The sequence below is a fragment of the Eptatretus burgeri genome, chromosome 17 (assembly GCF_056783735.1).
Source record: "Eptatretus burgeri isolate ZD-2024b chromosome 17, Ebu_testis_v1, whole genome shotgun sequence".
Lineage (NCBI taxonomy): Eukaryota > Metazoa > Chordata > Myxini > Myxiniformes > Myxinidae > Eptatretus > Eptatretus burgeri.
The window spans coordinates 9,906,077-9,926,076 of record NC_140977.1 but is presented as its reverse complement, the minus strand read 5'-3'; the positions used below and the strand labels follow the sequence as shown (position 1 = coordinate 9,926,076).

The following is a 20,000-nucleotide window of genomic DNA, read 5'->3' as shown; positions in this document are numbered from 1 at the left end:
ATGTATATGTAGATATATATATATATATATGTATATGTAGATATATATATATATATGTATATGTAGATATATATATATATGTATATGTAGATATATATATATATATATATATATATATATATATATATATATATATATATATATATATATATATATATGTATGTACGGCAGGCAATCTGCGAGCAGCATGCCACATTAAGGGTCGAAGCCCCAGTGTCATGGCTTATGACGCACACAAGGCTCGGGGTCTGTTTCTCACGACTACACCTCGTGCCTCCACTCTGATCACGGCTAAAAATGCACAAGCCTACTAAGTTCGATGCCTCTCAAAATGTGCCAGCCTTCCTCTTTCCAAAAGTGCGCAAGTAAACCCCAATCCTCTTCAAAAGCGCTACCTGCCTCGTGCGTTCCTCACACTATCCTCATGTGGACGCTCTGCTGATCTCCCGTCCGAAACAGTAGGAAGCCTCCCATGTCCTCTTCTTCTTCGGCCATCTTACGTCTCACAATCCTCTGCCTCTGGGGCGTGGCCTGCATGCACCAAACCTGGGAAGGTGGGGTTTTATGCCTGTTTGTTGTGGTTTCTGGGACGTGTTCCCCAGCTTTATTGCCATTCTTGAAATATAAAAACATAGGGAAACATCACAGAGGGCAATTACATACTTGGGAACTTATTTGTACTTCCTTGGCTAATTAACACGTTCACTAATTAACCTTGCTGTGACGAGCACTCCGCCGATCCCCATTGGATGCCTCCAATGCAGAGGCCTCGGCCCGGTGATTGTCAAACAGACAGAAGATTATATGGTCATCATTAGTTAACCATCAAACAGAGCCATTGATCCTGATTTCAGGCTTATTTGCCCTCATCAGGATGGCACACTGATAAATATCCAACCAATGATGACCACATTTGTCGTTTATACATCAGACACACCTCCTGACTGTTATGGTGAGCATCGCCACTGATTATGTCTCACACGGTAAAACCGCATAATTCGCACAGAACAACCATCCGTTTGCCACCCAGATGATTGTTCCTGCTAATGCAAACCATTCAACCAGAAGGCACGTGATGTGATCGGCAGGAAAATCGAAACATGTGGAGTGTGACGAGCACTCCGCCGATCCACATTGGACGCCTCCAATGCAGAGGCCTCGGCCCGGTGACTGTCAAACAGACAAAAGATTATATGGTCATCCTCAGTAAAACATCAAACGAAGCCACCGATCCGGATTTCGGGCTTGTTTGCTTGATTCAAAATCCTCACTCTGCAATCCATTTACCCTAAAAGGTTTTTGAGCCATTATACATTACCATAACTACCCTAATTAACCAATCCTCCACACATAACTTTCTCATAGATCATTGCACCACTTCTCGAGGCACCCGATCAAACGCCTTCTCCAAATCCACAAATATAAAGTATAGTTTCTTCTTCCCCAAATATTTTTCCTGAAATGGCCTAACTATAAAAATTGTCTCGAGCATGAAGCTAAATTGCATTTCATGTATTTTAACACTCTGTCATCAATTTATCCATGACTATCTTCCACTTTCATTCCATGGTCCAGCAACTTCAGACCCCTACAGTTGCTCTGAACGAAGGCATCACCCTCCCCTTTATAAATATTCACCATTACACTCTTCAGCCAGTCATCTGATATAGATGTCTTCCTTATGATTGCAGTCACCAATTTTGTGATTAAATTCACTCCTATATCACCAGATGCCTTTATAGAATCTCTGCGACAATACCAGTGCTGCCCGCCACGTTACCATTCTTCATTTCATCGATGACTTTCTTCACTCATTCATTCTTATCTCAGGTCGTGGGCCCTGTACCGACAACTGCCTCCAGAATATCCCTGTTCCAAGGGAACTTCTCATCTAGCAGGTGCTCATAGTAACTCCTCCAAGCATTTCTAATCTCCCTGTGGTCAACCAGTACATTTCCCATATCATCCTTCACACATTGTTGTCCTGGAAGATTTTTTTTTTCAATGCAATGTCAAGGCTCGTATGATAGCTTATACACAGAACGTACAACAAAGGGAACAGGAGACAAGAGGGGCGGGAGAGGGAAGGAAAATACAGTGGGAAACAGAGACATGAGGAGATCTGTGGAAGGGAGAGGGATGGGGCAGGGTACACAGAGTAAACAAGATGGACACTATAGGGAGGGACTTTCAAATCCTGACACGACAGGGACTTTCAGGAAGGAAAGCAGGGAATTTGAAGGAGCTGGGGTTGGGGTGGATTAACGGGGACAGAAAAGATTGTGGTTTTGGATAGGTGAAGATCAGAAATGGTGCTGAACAGCTGTTTTGAAGACCTGGAGGGAAGAGTGGGATTGAAGAGAGTGTAGGAGTCTGTTCCAAATGCGGGGAAAAAAAGAGGAATGAAAGAGTGAAGGTGAGCAGTGATTCTTGATTTTGGTAGTTTTCCCAGAAGGAGGTTGCTGGAGGACCTTGAGCACCCTGCGGAATATGGGGGGCGGGTGGACATATCACAGACAGAGCAGGGGGGGTGGTGGACATATCACAGACAGAACAGGGGGGGAGGCTGGAGAGGAGATGGTAGAAGACAGAAAGACCACCGACCTGCGGTGATAGACCCAAAGAAGCCTGTGGTGATAGACTCAAAGACTCAGTCTCATCGCAGGCGATAGCAATGATCCTAAATGTCTTGGTTTCCACAGCGTGAAGCTGAGAAACGTGAGAGGCAGGAGCACCAGCCCAGAGGGGAGAGCAGTACTCCATCAAGCTGCGGACGGAAGCTTTGTATGTGGTCAGGAGCTCAGGTGTGCCAAGGAAGGACTTTGCATGACGGAAGATGCCCAGTCGGTGACTCGCTTTGGAGATCCTTATTTTGACTGATCATTTGCCTTGCTATCCTAAATATTTCCCCTCTACTATCTGCATTATTTATCACATGCAAAAGTGAATCCTGTACTAATTTTTTAGCCTTGGAAACTTCCCTTCTTGCCTTACGTTTAGCCACCAATTATTCCTTCTAATCCCCTCCTTTTTTACAAATCCTAGCGAATCTTTTTTTCTTGAATCGCTATTTCCACTTCATTATTCCACCACCTTGTAGCCTCATGTCTAGCTGGGCCCTTTGACCAGCCATATCTCTTTTCAGGAGCATGCAGCAGCCCATGCAGCACTTCAGGAGCATGCAGCACTTCAGGAGCATGCAGCACTCTTTTAAAGAGTTCCAAAAACTCTCTATATCCTCTCCAACCGTAGGGTTTCCAAGATTCATTTCCAGAAGTTCCCTATAGAAATGTTCCTTTACATCCTGATCTCTTAGTTTCCATGCTCTTCTCCTTGGGACGTAAAATTTCTGATTTTTCCCTGCTCCAACTTAACTTTACATCACACGCTAGCAGCTGATGTTGTAAGGCACATTCTTCTCCACCTATTGTTTCTACATCCTCAACCAACTTCCTGTCTAATCTCCAAACTAGAAGGTAGTCTATCTGACTCATAAGTGATCAGTCTGCTCGGACTCATCTTCAACATCATGTTGCAGATGACCATATCTTAAGCATCCCCAAACTCAAGTATTCTTCCACCTTCAGTGTTTATAACTCCGAAACCTGATCCACCATGCACACCTTCATATACTTCTGCCAACGCTTCAACATGTCCATTTAAATCCCCTCCAATCACAACAACTTCCCTCTCACTAATCCCTGAAACAACATGCACAAGTGTGTCCCAAAACTTGTCCTTCTCCTCCTCACTTAATCCTATCTGTAGGGCATATGTTGATACGACTGTTGATATACACTTATCAAACAACAGCTTAAGGATGATAACTCTTGCTTTTACCCTCCTAACCTCCAACACCTTTTCCACCCACTTCTCAGCCACCATTATTCCAACACCACCAGTTCCAGTCACAACCTATCCAAAATAATTTGCACCTATACTTTGTACCTGAGACAATTCTTGCAGCACCTCCCCTCCCCCTTGTTTTTTGCACACAGCATACATCCAATGTTCTGCAGCTCAGTTTCCACGATTTCACCAGCTCTACCATGCATCACACCATCATTAAGACTAGCAACTCTAACACCTATCTTGTTGTGCCAAGTGGGTACTTTATGCATGACAGGTTTGCTCTCATTTGTAATTTGTACAGCCATATATTTCAAAGAAGAGGAAAGTGAGGGAACCTGAGTATGAAAGCCACCCCCATAGTATATGCCACAGCAACCCCAGACATCAGCGTGCTTATATGACTTGATGCCGTAACACCAGCAGTCCAGGGATGCCCATCCATGCGTGATACGGCACTAAAGCAGATGGGTATTATTCGCCTGCTGATAGAACGGCCTCCCAGGATGCTACGACTGGGTTCGGGCTTCTGCACTATCAGACGGTAAGTGCCAACTTAAGACTACACGCCATGTACCCCTCTGGACAATGCAGCAACACTACCCAATGTCACCATGCAAACTAACCCAGATGGGGAAGCACAAAAAAATAAAGACTTTGCCAAAAGGCATATTTAAGGCAAGTTTTTGGGGCCAGATGCCTTCCTGATGCCAATACAGGATCAGCTGTGGGCCTAGCCTTTGGCGAAAGAGACATACCCTTCAAGGCAGCAGGGGGTTTGCAATCATTTTCCTTATCCTCGGTGGACTACCGACGAAGGCTAAAGAGTTCCACCTGCCCGAGACTGGAGGACCATACACACTACACCTCGAGGGTACCAACTTACTCTGAGATTCTTCAGACATTTAGCCGGCGCCCTCAAGAGCACTGCTACTGTGGTGAACCACGAGGAGGAAGTCTGGAAGTCTTAGAAAGGGCAGAGGCTATGTACCGGAAGTAAGGACTTGCACACTCAGCCTTCTTTTCGCTCACAGAGCTATCCGGCGGCCATAGCTAAAAGCAAGGAATGGTAAACCACAGCTCACATTACGACAGCACTAGACACATACACCTGCCCTGTGGGAAACCACCACACCACAAAGACATATTCCAAGTATTTGACCAGCTTGTGATTTTTGTCAAGGATGAGGGATTGCTGGAGGGGTAGATCAATGAATGGATTCAAGAAAATGTTGATCAAAGTATGTTAATCGCAATGCGAAACAAGGAGAAGGTGATATTCGTCAGTCAAGTGTCTGATTGTAAAACACTGTCCAGAAAGATGGAACAACATTTACTAAGGCAGTTTGTGTGTGCTCAATAACTGATTAATTTGGCCAGTTCCAAAATTTTCCATTTCAAATCCGTACTGCACCCTCTCCATCGAGTGGAGGACAGAAATATGGAGAATATTTAAGTTGATGGTGAAATAAATATCAAATATGGACAAGTTAGTGTAAATTATTGATTCTTTTTGTGACTTGTCTTTACAGAGAAACAAATGAAACTGGATTCTTGTTCCAGCCGTTCCCAGTTGTTCAACACCCTAGCTTTCAATTGTCACATGACACAGACTGTTACTCAAGAAACTGACACATTTAGCAGCATGTCTTCTAAATGCTGTACAGAAACCCTCAAGAATTTCCAAGGAAGTCAGAGACCACACGGATGTTCTGTTTGTGGAAAATCATTTCCATTGTTGTCATCTTCAAAACCACATCAAAGACTCCACAAGGACAAGAAGCCATTCAAGTGTTCTATTTGCAGGAAGGAGTTTGCTCGATCATCGCATTTGCACATTCATCAAAGAACGCACACACGTGAGAAGGCACACAAATGTTCTTTTTGTCCATCAGTCTTTTCTCACTCATCACATTTGAGGAAGCATCAAAGAATGCACACAGGAGAGAAGCCGTTCAAGTGTATTACTTGCAACAAGGGGTTTGCTTGCTCGTCAGATTTGCACGTTCATCAAAGAACACACACAGGTGAGAAGCCATTCAAGTGTACCATATGCAGCAAGGAGTATAGTCGCTCATCAGATTTGAACATACATCAAAGAACACACACAGGTGAGAAGCCGAACAAGTGCTCTTTGTGTTTGAAAGCCTTTATTTACTCATCAACGTTAAAGAATCATCAAAGAGCACACACAGGTGAGAAGCCTTACAAGTGTTCTTTGTGTGCAAAAGCCTTTGTTCAATTTTCACATTTAAGCAAACATCAACGAACACACACAGGAGAGAAGCCTTACAAGTGCTCTTTCTGTCCGAAAGCCTTCATTCAATCCGCACATTTACGGAATCATCAAAAAATACACACAGGAGAGAAGCCTTACAAGTGCTCTTTATGTCCGAAAGCCTTTATTCGATTGGCACATTTAAGGAGTCATCAAATAACACACACAAGATCGAAGCCACACAAGTGCTCTTTCTGCACAAAAGCCTTCAGTCATTCATCAACTTTAAGGAAACATGAAAAAGTACACAGAGGAGAGAAGCTGCAGAAGTGGTTTGTGTCCGAAAGCCTTTGTTGAATTGTCACATTTAAGGAACCATCAAAGAGGTACACACAAAGAACTCCCGCCCACTTTCTGAAACCCTCAGATGGACACAACAACCAACGAGTGAAACAGCCTCAATGATTGCAAGGGGGTTGGGGGGAGAAGGAAAGTAAAAAAGAAGCAGCAGATGTACTCTGACAAATGTGAGAATGACGAAAACGGGAAGATTTAAAAAAAACAGCTTGACAGGATAGGTATTGACAAAGGAAGGCTCATTTGAATGGCCAAGAAGAGGTCAAATTAGTTGGGATGGAGAACGAGTCATCATCAATGCCCAAGCCCAAGGACATAACACTAATGCGTTCAAGAAAATGGTGGAATTGAGTCAATCGGGCGAATGTAGGTTTTGTTGGGGAAGAAACAAAGTACCAGTCACCTTTTTTCAGGTGTGAAAAAGACTCATGTTGGAACAGCTGTACACATAAAGACATGACAGCGTTTGAAGAGTAATCCACTGGCACATCTGTAAACATTTCAACATCCTGATTTCAGAACAGCCATTGAAATACAAACCAAATCTGATCTTTAAAAATGAACATATAATGCTCATGTATGACAAGATGATCCTGTTAAGTGTAGACATTGCAAACAAAGCATTGTGTCCGGACATAGTGTTCAAACACAAAAAGGTGGGAAAAAATGCATTTTTGATCAAGGTGTCCGTTCCCAATGACTTTGGACTAAATGTGACAAATGAGGAAAAATGACCAAATACCAGGATCTGAAAAAAATGACGTCAAGAGGATGTGGAAATTTAAGAAAGCTGAAATTGTACCAGTGATAGTAGGAGCTACAGGAATGATACAGAATAGCCTTTGTGAGTATATAAAAAATAATTCCTGGGAATATCACAACAAACGAGCTACAAGTGGAGGCTGTCAGAGGTTGAGTGAAGATTCTGAAAATCTCCCTTGGAACAAAGCTATGAGAGCGAAGTTTCACATGCAGTTTCGTTCGTGAATCACGATCCTTTATCAAAATATTGGAGGTGGAGATTTTGAGTTCTGGGAGAACTTCCTCTCAACTTCTTAAACCCATAAATGCAGATAACAACCAACAAGAGAGTAAACTTTCCACAACTGCAAATAAACATTCTCGACAGGAAAACAAGGAAACTCCTCACTATCCATAAAATGTTCCACAAAACCATTTCATCCCAAGAATGTACCTGCTGAGATGAGAAGAAGGTGGCGGCGTGATGGAGCTCAATCCAGTGCATGGATCGAAGAGTGTGTAGGAGTAGTTGAGTACGTGAAAAATTCATCAGACTACCAAATCCAATCTGTACATAAACACGAAGACTCCAAGGCAGAAAATGTATCTAACTCGCGTTTCCAAAATTTTGCGAGAACAGGTGTGAGTGGAAGATGCATCATTTGAACTTGAAACAGCAACAAACACAGCCCAAATTATTGCAACGATGACAAATAAAAAGCAGAAAACAAAATGTCCACAACTAATTCCAATTTGGAGAATGATAGAAGAGAAGGTATATTCTAAAAAAGATCGACGCTGATTGTGAGCATATTTCAAGGTCATTGGAGTTGTGAGGAAGAGGTGAATTTAACCGGCATGGATGACCAATCAAAATAAATGCCCAAGCTCATGGACACTTTATCAATTGCTTCAAGAAGATGACAGGATTGATTCCATCTGACACGTGTCGGTTCTGCAAAATAGAAACAGAAAGCACCATCACCTTCTCTCATGACGAAGAAAAATTTGTCAGAACAGGTGGACTTACAAAGGCACAACAAAGTATGCAGATTAATCCACGAGCATATCTCAAAAAAAACTTCAATATCCCTGTCTCATAAATATCGTGGAAACACAAACAAAAAGCGATCATTGAAAACGAGTAATAAAAAAGAACCTCACTGAGATTTTGAAATCTTTATGGAGGAATATTACTATAAACAAAATACATTTGGAGGCGGTCTGGGGTTCAGTGGTAATTGTGAAACAAACCTTCGGAACAAAGACGTAGGACCAGGAAAACTTCACAACTTGGTGCTTGAACTGTGATACAATACTGAGGAGGTAGACACTTTGGGTCCTGGGAGGTCTTTGTTAAACCTTATGGAACCCACAAATGGAGATTACAACCAACGAGAGAAGAGGGATTTCGGCATTTAACTTTTACAACTACACAGAGTACCATTGGTGGTCCCTGAGAAACAGCCTGGACGTCAGGGCTCCTTTGGGGAAGGACATCTCTGAATCTTTTTGCAAAGGATGCTCATCAGTGACTGGTTACCACAACAACCAAAAAATTCGATAAAAGGACTCAGACCCCTCAAAGACTGAGCTGCAGGGGTGTATTCACACTGAGCAGCCAGAATGTGTGCAGAGAAGAATAAAGACTGCAGCTTATCCAGGAAAGAAGGATATGTTAACCTCGCTGTCAGGCATTTAACCATACCAAGCAAAAAGCTGTGGAGGTGACACCTGCCTGTTATAACCAGGCCAACATAAGCTCCAGCTGAACAGAAGAGGTTAAAAAGAAGGGAGCTATTCCATACAAAACAAGACAATGCTCTCTGACATAGTATATTCTATGCATGAGGTAGTGTGGAAACAAAAAATTAAAATCTTTTGTGGACAAACTGAAAAGGTCAAAAGTATAATCTTCAAAAGAAGATCAAGTATACAAAGATGGCCATGGTAACAAAGTCCACAAATATGCATCCAAAGACAGAATTGAGGAAATGACTGATTAAGTCAGACAATCAGCTAATTTCCGTCAGGTGAGCAGTCAATCACCTGAGAAAAATGAATCATAAACATGAATGACAGAGTTCATGGAACACCATACCCCTGGGAAATCGAGACATGGGAAGGGTCTTTTTAACTTTTGCTTTGTGTTTTCGAGATCAATCGACATTTCCTATGAGCTGCAATTTTGTCTGAATCTTGACATTCTCCAACGCTGAGAGCGTGTGCGGCAAATTTGATTGCTCGAGATGGCAGAAAATGACTTTTTTTATTTTTTCCAAGTACTGCTAAACTGGAGGCTTATGTATGTGCCAACAATACTATTTGTGTTCTGCAGGGTTAAAGTATATAATTAAATTTAAATGAAAGTTTAAAGGCTGCAGCATTATTGTCTTTTTTTCGGAAGTTTACCGCCGTTGATGCACCATCTTTTACACCAACTTATTTAATACCTGCAGGTTCATGCGCTAATTCATGTTTCCATTGGTGTACTCCAGTGTTGACAATCTAGAATTAAATTGAAATAAAGTAATTCCTCCATCGTACACCGACATCTGCAGACGGAAAGAGTGAACCAATTGCTTAATCCTGTTTGCACTACACTTGCTGGGGAGTAAAATAAGAAAAAAATGGTCCAAGGAAAGTAAAATAAGAAAAAAAAAATGGTCCAAAGAAAGTAAAATTGCGGTTACTGTGGACCTGGGAATATGCTCGATGAAAGTACAAATATGAAACTGCAAACACAAGGGAGCGGATATTTAGAAAACGCTGCCAGATAAATAAATGTTGGTGGACAAACTCGAAATTCTATGACTGTCCCAAAGGACTGGTAGAGCTACATGGCTGATGGAGAAGGAGAAGAAAAGTCAGCCACACAAGAAGAGCTTGGAACCACAGGCTTTTTGAGAGGCAGAAGGTTACACGATCCCAAGCATTACACCAGAAAGTAGTGAGGCTGTGGGACAAGGTGAGAAGTTCGCTCACTGTACGATACCAAAAGCCTGAAGGAGGTACCGGATTACAGCTTCGGACAATGGTGAACACTAACTTACGGAAGGAGAGTAGGTCCAGCCAGCTAACCTATATGAGGTGGTACAAGCCCAAATGGAAGTAAGAGTGACAACATTGAGGTTTGAGACAAGGCTGTGCATGCATGTGGAGATGAGGAGGAAAAGAAGTATAACCATAAGCAGGAATTTTACTGGGTTTTTGGTGCAGTCGTGTGATTGCCACTTGACCTGACTCTTGCCAACAATCTTTGCTGGCTTCCATGAAAACTATACCTTCCAGGATTTATCTACGAGACTCGTACCTTGTGTGTTTCTATCATATGTTGACGATACTTTTGTGATTTTTGACTGCTGCTGCATACAAGGATTGCCTTGCACACCTCAACTTCAAATCAGCAAAATCATCATAAAGGCACCTGTCATTTGCACAGCCATTCACCAATTTTAACAGGTGTTTTGTAGCTTCCTTGGTGTTGTGTGATCTCTCATTTTAGACCCTGCAGTGAAGTTCATGTTCTTCTACTGGGGGTCTGCCAATTGCAATCTGTATTTTGTGGCAGAGGTCAGATTCTTGTTCTTGTCTTTATCAGGTTCTGCCTCCTGAAATCCCACTCCACATCACCTCTGGACATAGGAGGATCCATTACTATTTGAACCCGTATCACCAACGATGGAAATTATTTGTGGCCAAGTGGAAGTCTGCATAACTCTGACGTGAACAGTGCATTTCTCCTTAAACTCTTTGTTAGTAACATGTTTGAACTGTGCACATTCATGCCCTGCGACTGTTTGTGAAACCTGGCAACTCACTCTTGTATTTTATCTGTCCGACACCAAAACGATGATAATTTACAATCTAAAGGTCAACATGTGTGGGTATAACACTGGGTTGAAGATGGTTGAAATTTTTTTGAACAATGATTTATTTTTACTTTTTGAAAAACCTGCTTTTCATGTTTTTGACGATGTTTATAAATATTTTACCGTAGTTTTCCACCTCGTTTCTGATTTTCTGTGCATCCTTGAGAAGGTGCCAATCTATCTCGGAGGTTGGTGATTCCACAATGTTTAGTTGTATTTTCACAAACTTGGTGAAGTTTGGTTCATGCGAGTGGAGTAACCTGTCTCACTCAATCTGTTTGTTTATTATTCCACAGTTCATGCATTCTTATTTAAATATTGTTATGTTTGTGGGGGTACATGAAGGAATCCCATTGGGAAGATAGGATTGTATAGCATAGCACGGACCGTGGATGGGTAGGAGACATCTCGATGCAATTTAATTCGGGAAAACTGGGAGCTTAAGATTGCTTACGTGTCACCACACAGGGGGTGGTGTTGTGTTAAGTAGGTAGGGTCTAAGGCTGGTTTCTCCCAGTATGCGATTGCCCCTTGTGACCTTTTCCTACGTTTTTACATTTACAAGGCTGGTCATAAAAAAATAAACACGTTCTTACAACAACTGCCGACAGAACCCAAACATTCCTGAGCAGACTAAACCCCGCCTCCCAGGAATCATAACCAGCGGACCACGCCCCCGAGGCTCGTGGTTGGTCAGGGTGACGTCAGGTGGAGAGTTCTGGTGAGCGACGGCAGTTGGAATAAGAAAGAGTCTCTTGGGTTTTTTTTTGAAAGAGGAGGAAGATTGGCAGTCTTTGATTTGCACCTGTGAGGAGAAGGCTGGCCTTTTTAGTGCACTTTTAAGCAAGAAGAAGAGTACCTCGCTTGGCTCTTTCTCAACAGTCTCTTGGATGATTGAGGAGGAAGGCGGCACCATTTGGTGTGTGTGGACCTGGTACTGAGAGAGAGTGGTGTTGGCAATTTTGATCGTGAGGAGGATGTGTGGTGGAGTGGAGAATGAAAGAGGACCGCCTGCATGAATTGCATCACGTACGTTGCGCCGCAGAGAGCGACTCTGCACCATCTTGTACGCTCCCCATGCGATGACTGAATTTTGACGACCACCAGGCTCCTCAGGGCCATTTCTGGACACAAAGCACAGTGCCGGCATGAAGGGGTGATTTTATTTTATTTTATCTTTCCCCATGTCTGTTTTTGTGATTGGAGACGTCTCAAATTAGGATTTAGTTTTACCTCACCTTTCATTTTCACCTCATTTATGTTCATTAAATAATTATTGTTGAATTTCCTTGTGTTCGTTTATTCGTTGTGAGTTCGAGAATAAACCCATGTGCGTCCGTTCAGGAAAGCGCCTTTGCTGCTTTCCATCCCGCGCGTGTCATAACCGCCAAGAATTTTGGCTGTTTGCCTCGGAGTTAAGGCCGTCCAGCTATTCATCCAAGGCTGATGTTCATCGGCTGTGGACACGACAATATCTGTGACATCACATGTGCCCTGAAGGATGTCACACGGATTAATTTGTAACTCCTTGTGAATTTAAGTAATCCTGGTCTTTTTGCTGATTTATCATCCTGAAGAATGGTAGAACACTATTATTCTTCAAAATACATTTGGTGAACCCTTATTCAAGAAGCATCTTGTCCCACACACGAGGAAATATTTTGGATTTTTTTTTTATACTGTTTGAATTGATGATTGCCTTGAAAACAAACTTGATCTCCAACTTCCCCCCCCCCCCCCCGTGCTTGTAATACATATCAAGGTATTTGTAAATGTTGTGAGAAACATCCTGGAACCTAAGCAGGTATGCGATGCAATCTGTTGCATGACCTGCTGCCAAAGCTAACCCGTGTGCAACGTGGGGGAACTGACAAGATAAGAGGAAAGAACACCGAGGGTTACCCACCGTTTCGAAATGTTCGGTATGAGTGGATGCTTGAACAATGAATGAGTAGAACTCTCAAGAAATAGGAAAAATATGGTTAGATACATGGAAAACAGTGATGATGAAAATTGCTCTCATTAGGGTATCCAGTCAAATGGACTGGATAACCTATTGTTTTTCTTCTGTTTATTAGGGTACCCTGTGAGTACAGGGTACCCTATTGTTTTTCTTCTGTTTATTATTATTATTATTATTTTTCTTTTTCCGCCGGCATTTTGCACCCTTTTTCGCTTTAAAAACCATTTTCTCTGGGATACTAAGTCCGATCGACACAAAATTTTCACCACAGTATGTATCTTTTTTGATAGCACAATCACGTTATAATTATGACGTCATTGGTCACGTGGTACGGTCGCCATCTTGAAAAAAGCGATAAACTTTGGACATCTGTATCTCGGAAACCGTGCAATGGAAAATTTTTTCGCTTGATACATTTTACTAAGCTCCCTATGGGGAACACGTGTGATTTTTCGTGACGTCATAGGTGAAGCGATATTCCAGTGAAAATTCGTCAAGTAGAACGCCATATAGGAAAAATCTGAAAAATTCTGAGCATCATCTACGCCTAAAATTGCTGCGGAAAATGTTTTTCTTGACGTCATCGATGACGTAATTCGGCCGCCATCTTGTTTTTTAGTGTTTTTTAAAAAAATCTTCTTCTCCAGAAGGCCTGGACAGATTAAGGCGAAACTTTACAAGTACATTCCCCCTGATGTCCTCTTTCAAGTTTGTTAATTTGTTGTTGATACGTCACATGGTTTGGCGGCCATCTTGAAAAAAACCCTAAAACCTTCAAACATCTTCTTCTCCAGAAGCGCTGGTCCCATGAAGGCGAGATTTCACAACTATATTCGGGACATGTATGCGATGCAAGTTTGTTAATTTCAAAGTGATAGGTCACATGGTTTGGCCGCCATGTTGGATTTAAGAAAAATATTAAATAATGTTTTCTCTGGTATTTCATAAGCCATCGAAGCGAAAATTTGCAATTGCCTTCCTCCTCAAGTCTGCATACATGGTAAAAAATTTTTACCTCAGAAGTCACATGGTTTGGCGGCCATCTTGGATAGAAAAATAGACCTTATCCGATTTTCACAAAACTTCACACACTTGTTCGGGTCGACGATGGAAAGCAGAATTTAAATTTATGATATCATAGGTCACAAGGTTCGGCAGCCATCTTGGATTGAAAATGAATAAATTTTAAAAATCTTCTTCTCCAGAAGGGCAAGACAGATTAAGACGAAACTTCACAGATATATTCCCCATGAGATCCTTTCTCAAGTTTGTTAATTTCTTCTTGATCGGTCACATGGTTTGGCGGCCATCTTGAAAAAACCCTAAAACCTTCAAACATCTTCTTCTCCAGAAGCGCTGGTCCACTGAAGGGGAGATTTCAGAACTATATTCGGGAGAGTAAGGCGATATAAGTTTGTTAATTTGGCATAGATAAGTCAGATGGTTTGGCCGCCATCTTGGATTTAAGAAAAATATTAAATAATGTTTTCTCTGAACCGCTAACCAAACGAATCGAAAATTTGTAATTATCATCGAGAGGGCATTATGCACGCATGATAAAAATTATGACGTCACACGTCACATGGTTTGGCGGCCATCTTGGATAGAAAAACGCACCTTAACCGATTAACACGAAACTTCACAACCGTGTTCCAATACCCAGTTGGAAGCAGAATATAAATTTCTGATGTCATAGGTCACATGGTTCGTCAGCCATCTTGGATTGAAAAACAATATCTTCAAACGTCTTTTCTCTGAAACGGCTGAACAGATCCAGGCGAAACTCGACCACTATGACCGCCTCTCCTTGACGAATAAAAAGTTCCAACCCCCTTTTGAGGTACGACGCAACGTTTGGCAGCCATATTGGATTGAAGGAAAAATATTAATTAATGTTTACTCTGGTACTACTGCATCAATAAATGTGAAGCATCACCTTTATGGTGCAACAGTCATGCGGAATGAGGGTTTGAAATTTCAACGGGATCGGGCGCAGGGTTTGGCAGCCATGTTGGTTTTAAGAAAATATTAAATAATGTTTTCTCTGGAACTGCTTAACCTAGCGAAGCGAAAATTTGCACTTATCGTCTACAATTGTGTTTGCACATGTGGTGAAAATTATGACATCAGAAGTCACATGGTTTGGCCGCCATCTTGGATTGAAGGATAAATATTAATTAATGTTTACTCTGGAACCGCTTCCTCTGTATATGCGAAACTTCACATTTATAATTCAGGTGACATGCGAAACAAAAGTTTAAAATTTCAACCTGATCGGTCACGCGGTTTGGGAGCCAGAATTATTTAATTATTTGAATCTAGAAGCCAGTAATAACGAAATTGAACGCTTTGTGCTGCCCGGTTCAGAACTCGTCTGTTCCGCGCCCTCTCGAAGCAGGCCTCTGTTTGTATCACTATTAAATAATGTTTTTCTCTGGCACCGCTTATCCTTTCAATGCGAAACTTTGCGACTGTCATCTGCAGAAAGTCCCATGTTGTATCAAAGGCCGACACGTCTGGGTACCCGGTCATCACTGCCAGCAGTTATAAAGTGGCAGTTCTAGTTATTATTTTTCTTCCGCCGTAAATTTGCAAAATTTCCAATTTTTTTCGCTTTAAATGCCATTTTCTCAGAAATGGTAAGACCAATCGACACAAAATTTTCACCAAATATGTATCTTTTTTGATAGCATACATAATTAATAATTATGACGTCATAGGTCACGTGGTACGGGCGCCATCTTGAAAAAACAGATAAACTTTGGACCTCTGTATCTCGGAAACCTTCTAGGGTAAAAAAATTTCGCTTGATACATTTGAACAAGCTCCCTCTCGGGAATACGTGTGATTTTTCGTGACGTCATCAGTGAAGAGGTATCCCAGTAAAAATTCGTCAAGTAGAACGCCACATGGCAAAAATTTGAAATTTCTTGAGCATCATCTACACAAAAATTCATCGTAGAAAAAAAATATTTTGACGTCATCGGTGACGTAATTCGGCCGCCATCTTGTTTTTTAGTGGTTTTTTAAAAAAATCTTCTTCTCCAGAACGGCTGTGCAGATTGAGGCGAAACTTTACACGCACATTCCCCCTGAGGTCCTCTTTCAAGTTTGCTAATTTGTTGTTGATACGTCACATGGTTTGGCGGCCATCTTGAAAAAACCCTAAAACCTTCAAACATCTTCTTCTCCAGAAGTGCTGGTCCAATGAAGGCGAGATTTCAGAACTATATTCGTGACATGTATGCGATGCAAGTTTGTTAATTTCAAAGTGATAGGTCACATGGTTTGGCCGCCATGTTGGATTTAAGAAAAATATTAAATAATGTTTTCTCTGGTATTTCATAAGCCATCAAAGCGAAAATTTGCAAGTGCCTTCCTCGCTCAAGTCTGCATACATGGTAAAAAATTTTTACCTCAGAAGTCACATGGTTTGGCGGCCATCTTGGATAGAAAAATAGACTTTATCCGATTTACACGAAACTTCACACACTTGTTCGGGTCGACGATGGAAAGCAGAATTTAAATTTATGATATCATAGGTCACAAGGTTCGGCAGCCATCTTGGATTGAAAATGAATAAATTTTAAAAATCTTCTTCTCCAGAAGGGCAAGACAGATTAAGACGAAACTTCACACATATATTCCCCATGAGGTCCTTTCTCAAGTTTGTTAATTTGTTCTTGATCGGTCACATGGTTTGGCGGCCATCTTGAAAAAACCCTAAAACCTTCAAACATCTTCTTCTCCAGAAGCGCTGGTCGGATGAAGGGCAGATTTCAGAAGTATATTCGGGACACGTAGGCGATATAAGTTTGTTAATTTTGAATTGATAAGTCACACAGTTTGGCCGCCATCTTGGATTTAAGAAAAATATTAAATAATGTTTTCTCTGGAACCGCTTAACCTAACGAATCGAAAGTTTGCAATTATCATCTACCATCGTGTGTGCACGAGTGTTAAAAATTATGATGTCACACGTCACATGGTTTGGTGGCCATCTTGGATAGAAAAACGCACCTTTACCGATTAACACGAAACTTCACACACGTGTTCCAATACCCAGTTGGAAGCAGAATATAAACTTGTGATGTCATAGGTCACATGGTTCATCAGCCATCTTGGATTGAAAAATAATATCTTAAAACGTCTTTTTCTCTGAAACGACTGAACAGATCCAGGCGAAACTCCACCACTATGACCGCCTCTCCATGACGAATAAAAAGTTCTCACCCCCTTTTGAGGTACGACGCAACGTTTGGCAGCCATAGTGGATTGAAGGAAAAAATATTAATTAATGTTTACTCTGGAACAACTGCATCAATCAATGTGAAACATCACCTTTATGGTGGAACAGTCATGCGGAATGAGGGTTTGAAATTTCAACGGGATCGGGCCCAGGGTTTGGCAGCCATGTTGGTTTTAAGAAAAATATTAAATAATGTTTTCTCTGGAACTGCTTAACCAAGCGAAGCGAAAATTTGCTCTTATCGTCTCCGATCGTGTTTGCACATTTGGTGAAAATTATGACATCACAAGTCACATGGTTTGGCCGCCATCTTGGATTTAAGGATAAATATTAATTCATGTTTACTCTGGAACCGCTGCTTCTATATATACGAAACTTCAGATTTTAATTTAGCCGACATGCGAAACAAAAGTTTAAAATTTCAACCTGATCGGTCACACGGTTTGGCAGCCAGAATTATTTAATTATTTGAATCTGTTCGCCAGTAATAAGGAAATTGAACGCTTTGTGCTGCCCGGTTCGTAACTCGTCTGTTCCGCGCCGTCTCGTAGCAGGCCTGTGTTTGTATCACCATTAAATAATGTTTTCTCTGGCACCGCTTATCCGATGAATGCGAAACTTTGCGACTATGATTTAAGTCTCATGTTGTATCAGTTGTGTCAAAGGCGGACGGACTGGGTACCCGGTCATCACTGCCAGCAGTTATAAAGTGGCAGTTCTAGTTGGTTTTGTTTCTGCAAGAATCTTTTTTAATTTTTTTTCCAACATATCGCTCTACAACGGGACAGACTTTTTGAAAGGACATTATTTCTCGAGTTTTGGGCTTCCTCCACCTTTTGAAGTTATGAGATTCCTTCCATACAGACGTTTACCAGACAATTGTGTGCCTGTTTTCTCTGTGTGATGGTTTGGGGTTTCCGCCCTGAGTCTGGGATGTCGGTGGTTTGAACCCCGGACGAGTTATTCCAAAGACTAAAAATGGTACGTGCTGCTTCTTTGCTTGAAGCTCAGCATTTAAAATGATACAGCACAGATAGACAGCCATCGGTTGGTAATAATAGTGCAGGCTTTGATGGGCCTGATGGCCTCCTCCCTGTGTCAAAAGTTCCTTGAATGGGAACTCGTTTTGTTGAAGGAGAATGTTAACGAGGAGTGTTGAAGTTTTGTGGTGTTGTGTTTATAACATTAATAAGAGGCTCTGCCAGCTGATCAGTTGCACAAGCTCCACTGATGAAGCATAAGCTTTATTATCCTCGCCAGAGGAGAGGCGAGGGTATTGCACTTGGGTCCGTTTGTTACTTGGCAAAAATTTTTTTTCGCCATTTATGTTGATTTGTAGCATTTGTCTGTTTATCACATGATTTTTGGTCACAGTTTTCAAGCAATCGTTCTAAAAAAATTTGTGTTTGTCGGTGACCGGCGAAGGACAGCAACACATGATGTTGGTGAAGATCCGAATCCGGATGCGGATACCAGAATTTTTCAAGTGATTCTTCACCGTTGAGTTATTGTGTCAAAAACGATATATAGCATAATATCTCAAAAGGCTGTTACGGATGGATTCAGACGAAACCTCGTGGACAGGTTGGGTGTGTGACGAGGACGTATCGATTGGATTTTGGTGAAGATCTGAGAATTTTTGAAGTGATTCTTCAACAAGAAACTATATGTGTAGCATGTTACCTCAAGTTGTGGACGAGTTATGACAAAACTCGGTGGATGAGTTGGTTCGGTGACAAAAACAAGCCGATTCGATTTTGGTTGAGGTCTGGATTCAGATCCAACCTATCAGTGGGATATAACGTGTCAATTATTCAGCCTGGTATGTTCTCTACCGAGTGCTGTTCAGTTTCACCAAGTGTCACTCAATGAGTGGTTTTCGTTTGTCTGTTTGTCCGCACAGACCATGAGTGTTGTGTTTTTTTCTCTGTAACCCCTTGTCGGATGACACAAAATTTTCACCATAGGAGCAAATACTGGTGAAGAAGGTTTTTACACCTCTTCCACTCCAACCCCCACCCAGCTGTGTTCTCCTTGCATTAATTAATTAATTACACTTCCTTTGTGTAGAGTGCAGAGGGTTAGGAGACATGAGTGTACACGGACATGAATTACACGGACAGGAGGAGATAGATGATAGACACATCCGGTACACGGGATTTGAACCTGGGTTCCTCCTAATCATGACTCAGCTGGGATTCACATAAAAACATAAATAAGTAAACATGGCGGAACTTGCTTATAAACTGTTAACGATGTGAAACAGGACGAACTCGAGGGGGAGCACGAGGTTGAGTGCAAAACCTCGACCGCCAATACTGCTGGGTCACTTAAGTGAACCTGATATCCTATTCATTGTAGGTCAAAACGGATCAGACTCTACTGAACCACGATTGAATAAACTAAACGAGATCGACACGCATGTAGAAATGCCAAAAAAAAAAAAAATCGAATTTTTTTTGAAAAAAAAGTTGCAAAATTTCTGGGGTTTTTTTTCTCCAACAAATTTTTTTGGGGGGGTGGAAATCACTTAAAACATGAAGAAATGCAAAAACAAAAATTCAAATATTTTTTCAAAATGGCCGCCATTGCGGCCATATTGGACTTTGGACCAAGTCCAAAGTCTAATGGCATGATCCTTGGACCATACCTAATCCCCCCACTAAGTTTCGTCGAAATCCGTCCAGGAGTTTTTCCGTAATACTGTTCACAAACAAACAAACAAACAGAAAGGGGTGAAAACAATAACCT

The 20,000-nt window shown here is 41.6% G+C and overlaps 1 protein-coding gene and 1 long non-coding RNA gene across 6 annotated transcripts in view; one reads left to right on the top strand and one right to left on the bottom strand.

The window, feature by feature from the left end:
- The window catches only part of LOC147009270 (uncharacterized), an 85,640-nt gene that overhangs the window by 26,823 nt on the left and 38,817 nt on the right, over window positions 1-20,000 (top strand). Inside the window, exon 4 of one of the 5 annotated variants that reach the window (XM_085862049.1) lies at window positions 5,382-12,321. The exons of the other annotated variants lie outside the window; for them this stretch is intronic. Coding sequence (XP_085718175.1) covers window positions 5,382-6,424 — 1,043 coding nt within the window. The 3' untranslated portion in view covers window positions 6,425-12,321. Of the gene's footprint in view, window positions 1-5,381; window positions 12,322-20,000 lie in introns of those variants that run through there. 5 annotated transcript variants of the gene reach the window in all.
- LOC147009271 (uncharacterized) overlaps window positions 5,983-20,000 on the bottom strand; it is a 15,368-nt gene continuing 1,350 nt past the window's right edge. The window contains exon 2 of the long non-coding RNA XR_015052871.1: window positions 5,983-8,120. This is a non-coding gene — a long non-coding RNA (uncharacterized LOC147009271). The remainder of the gene's footprint in view (window positions 8,121-20,000) is intronic.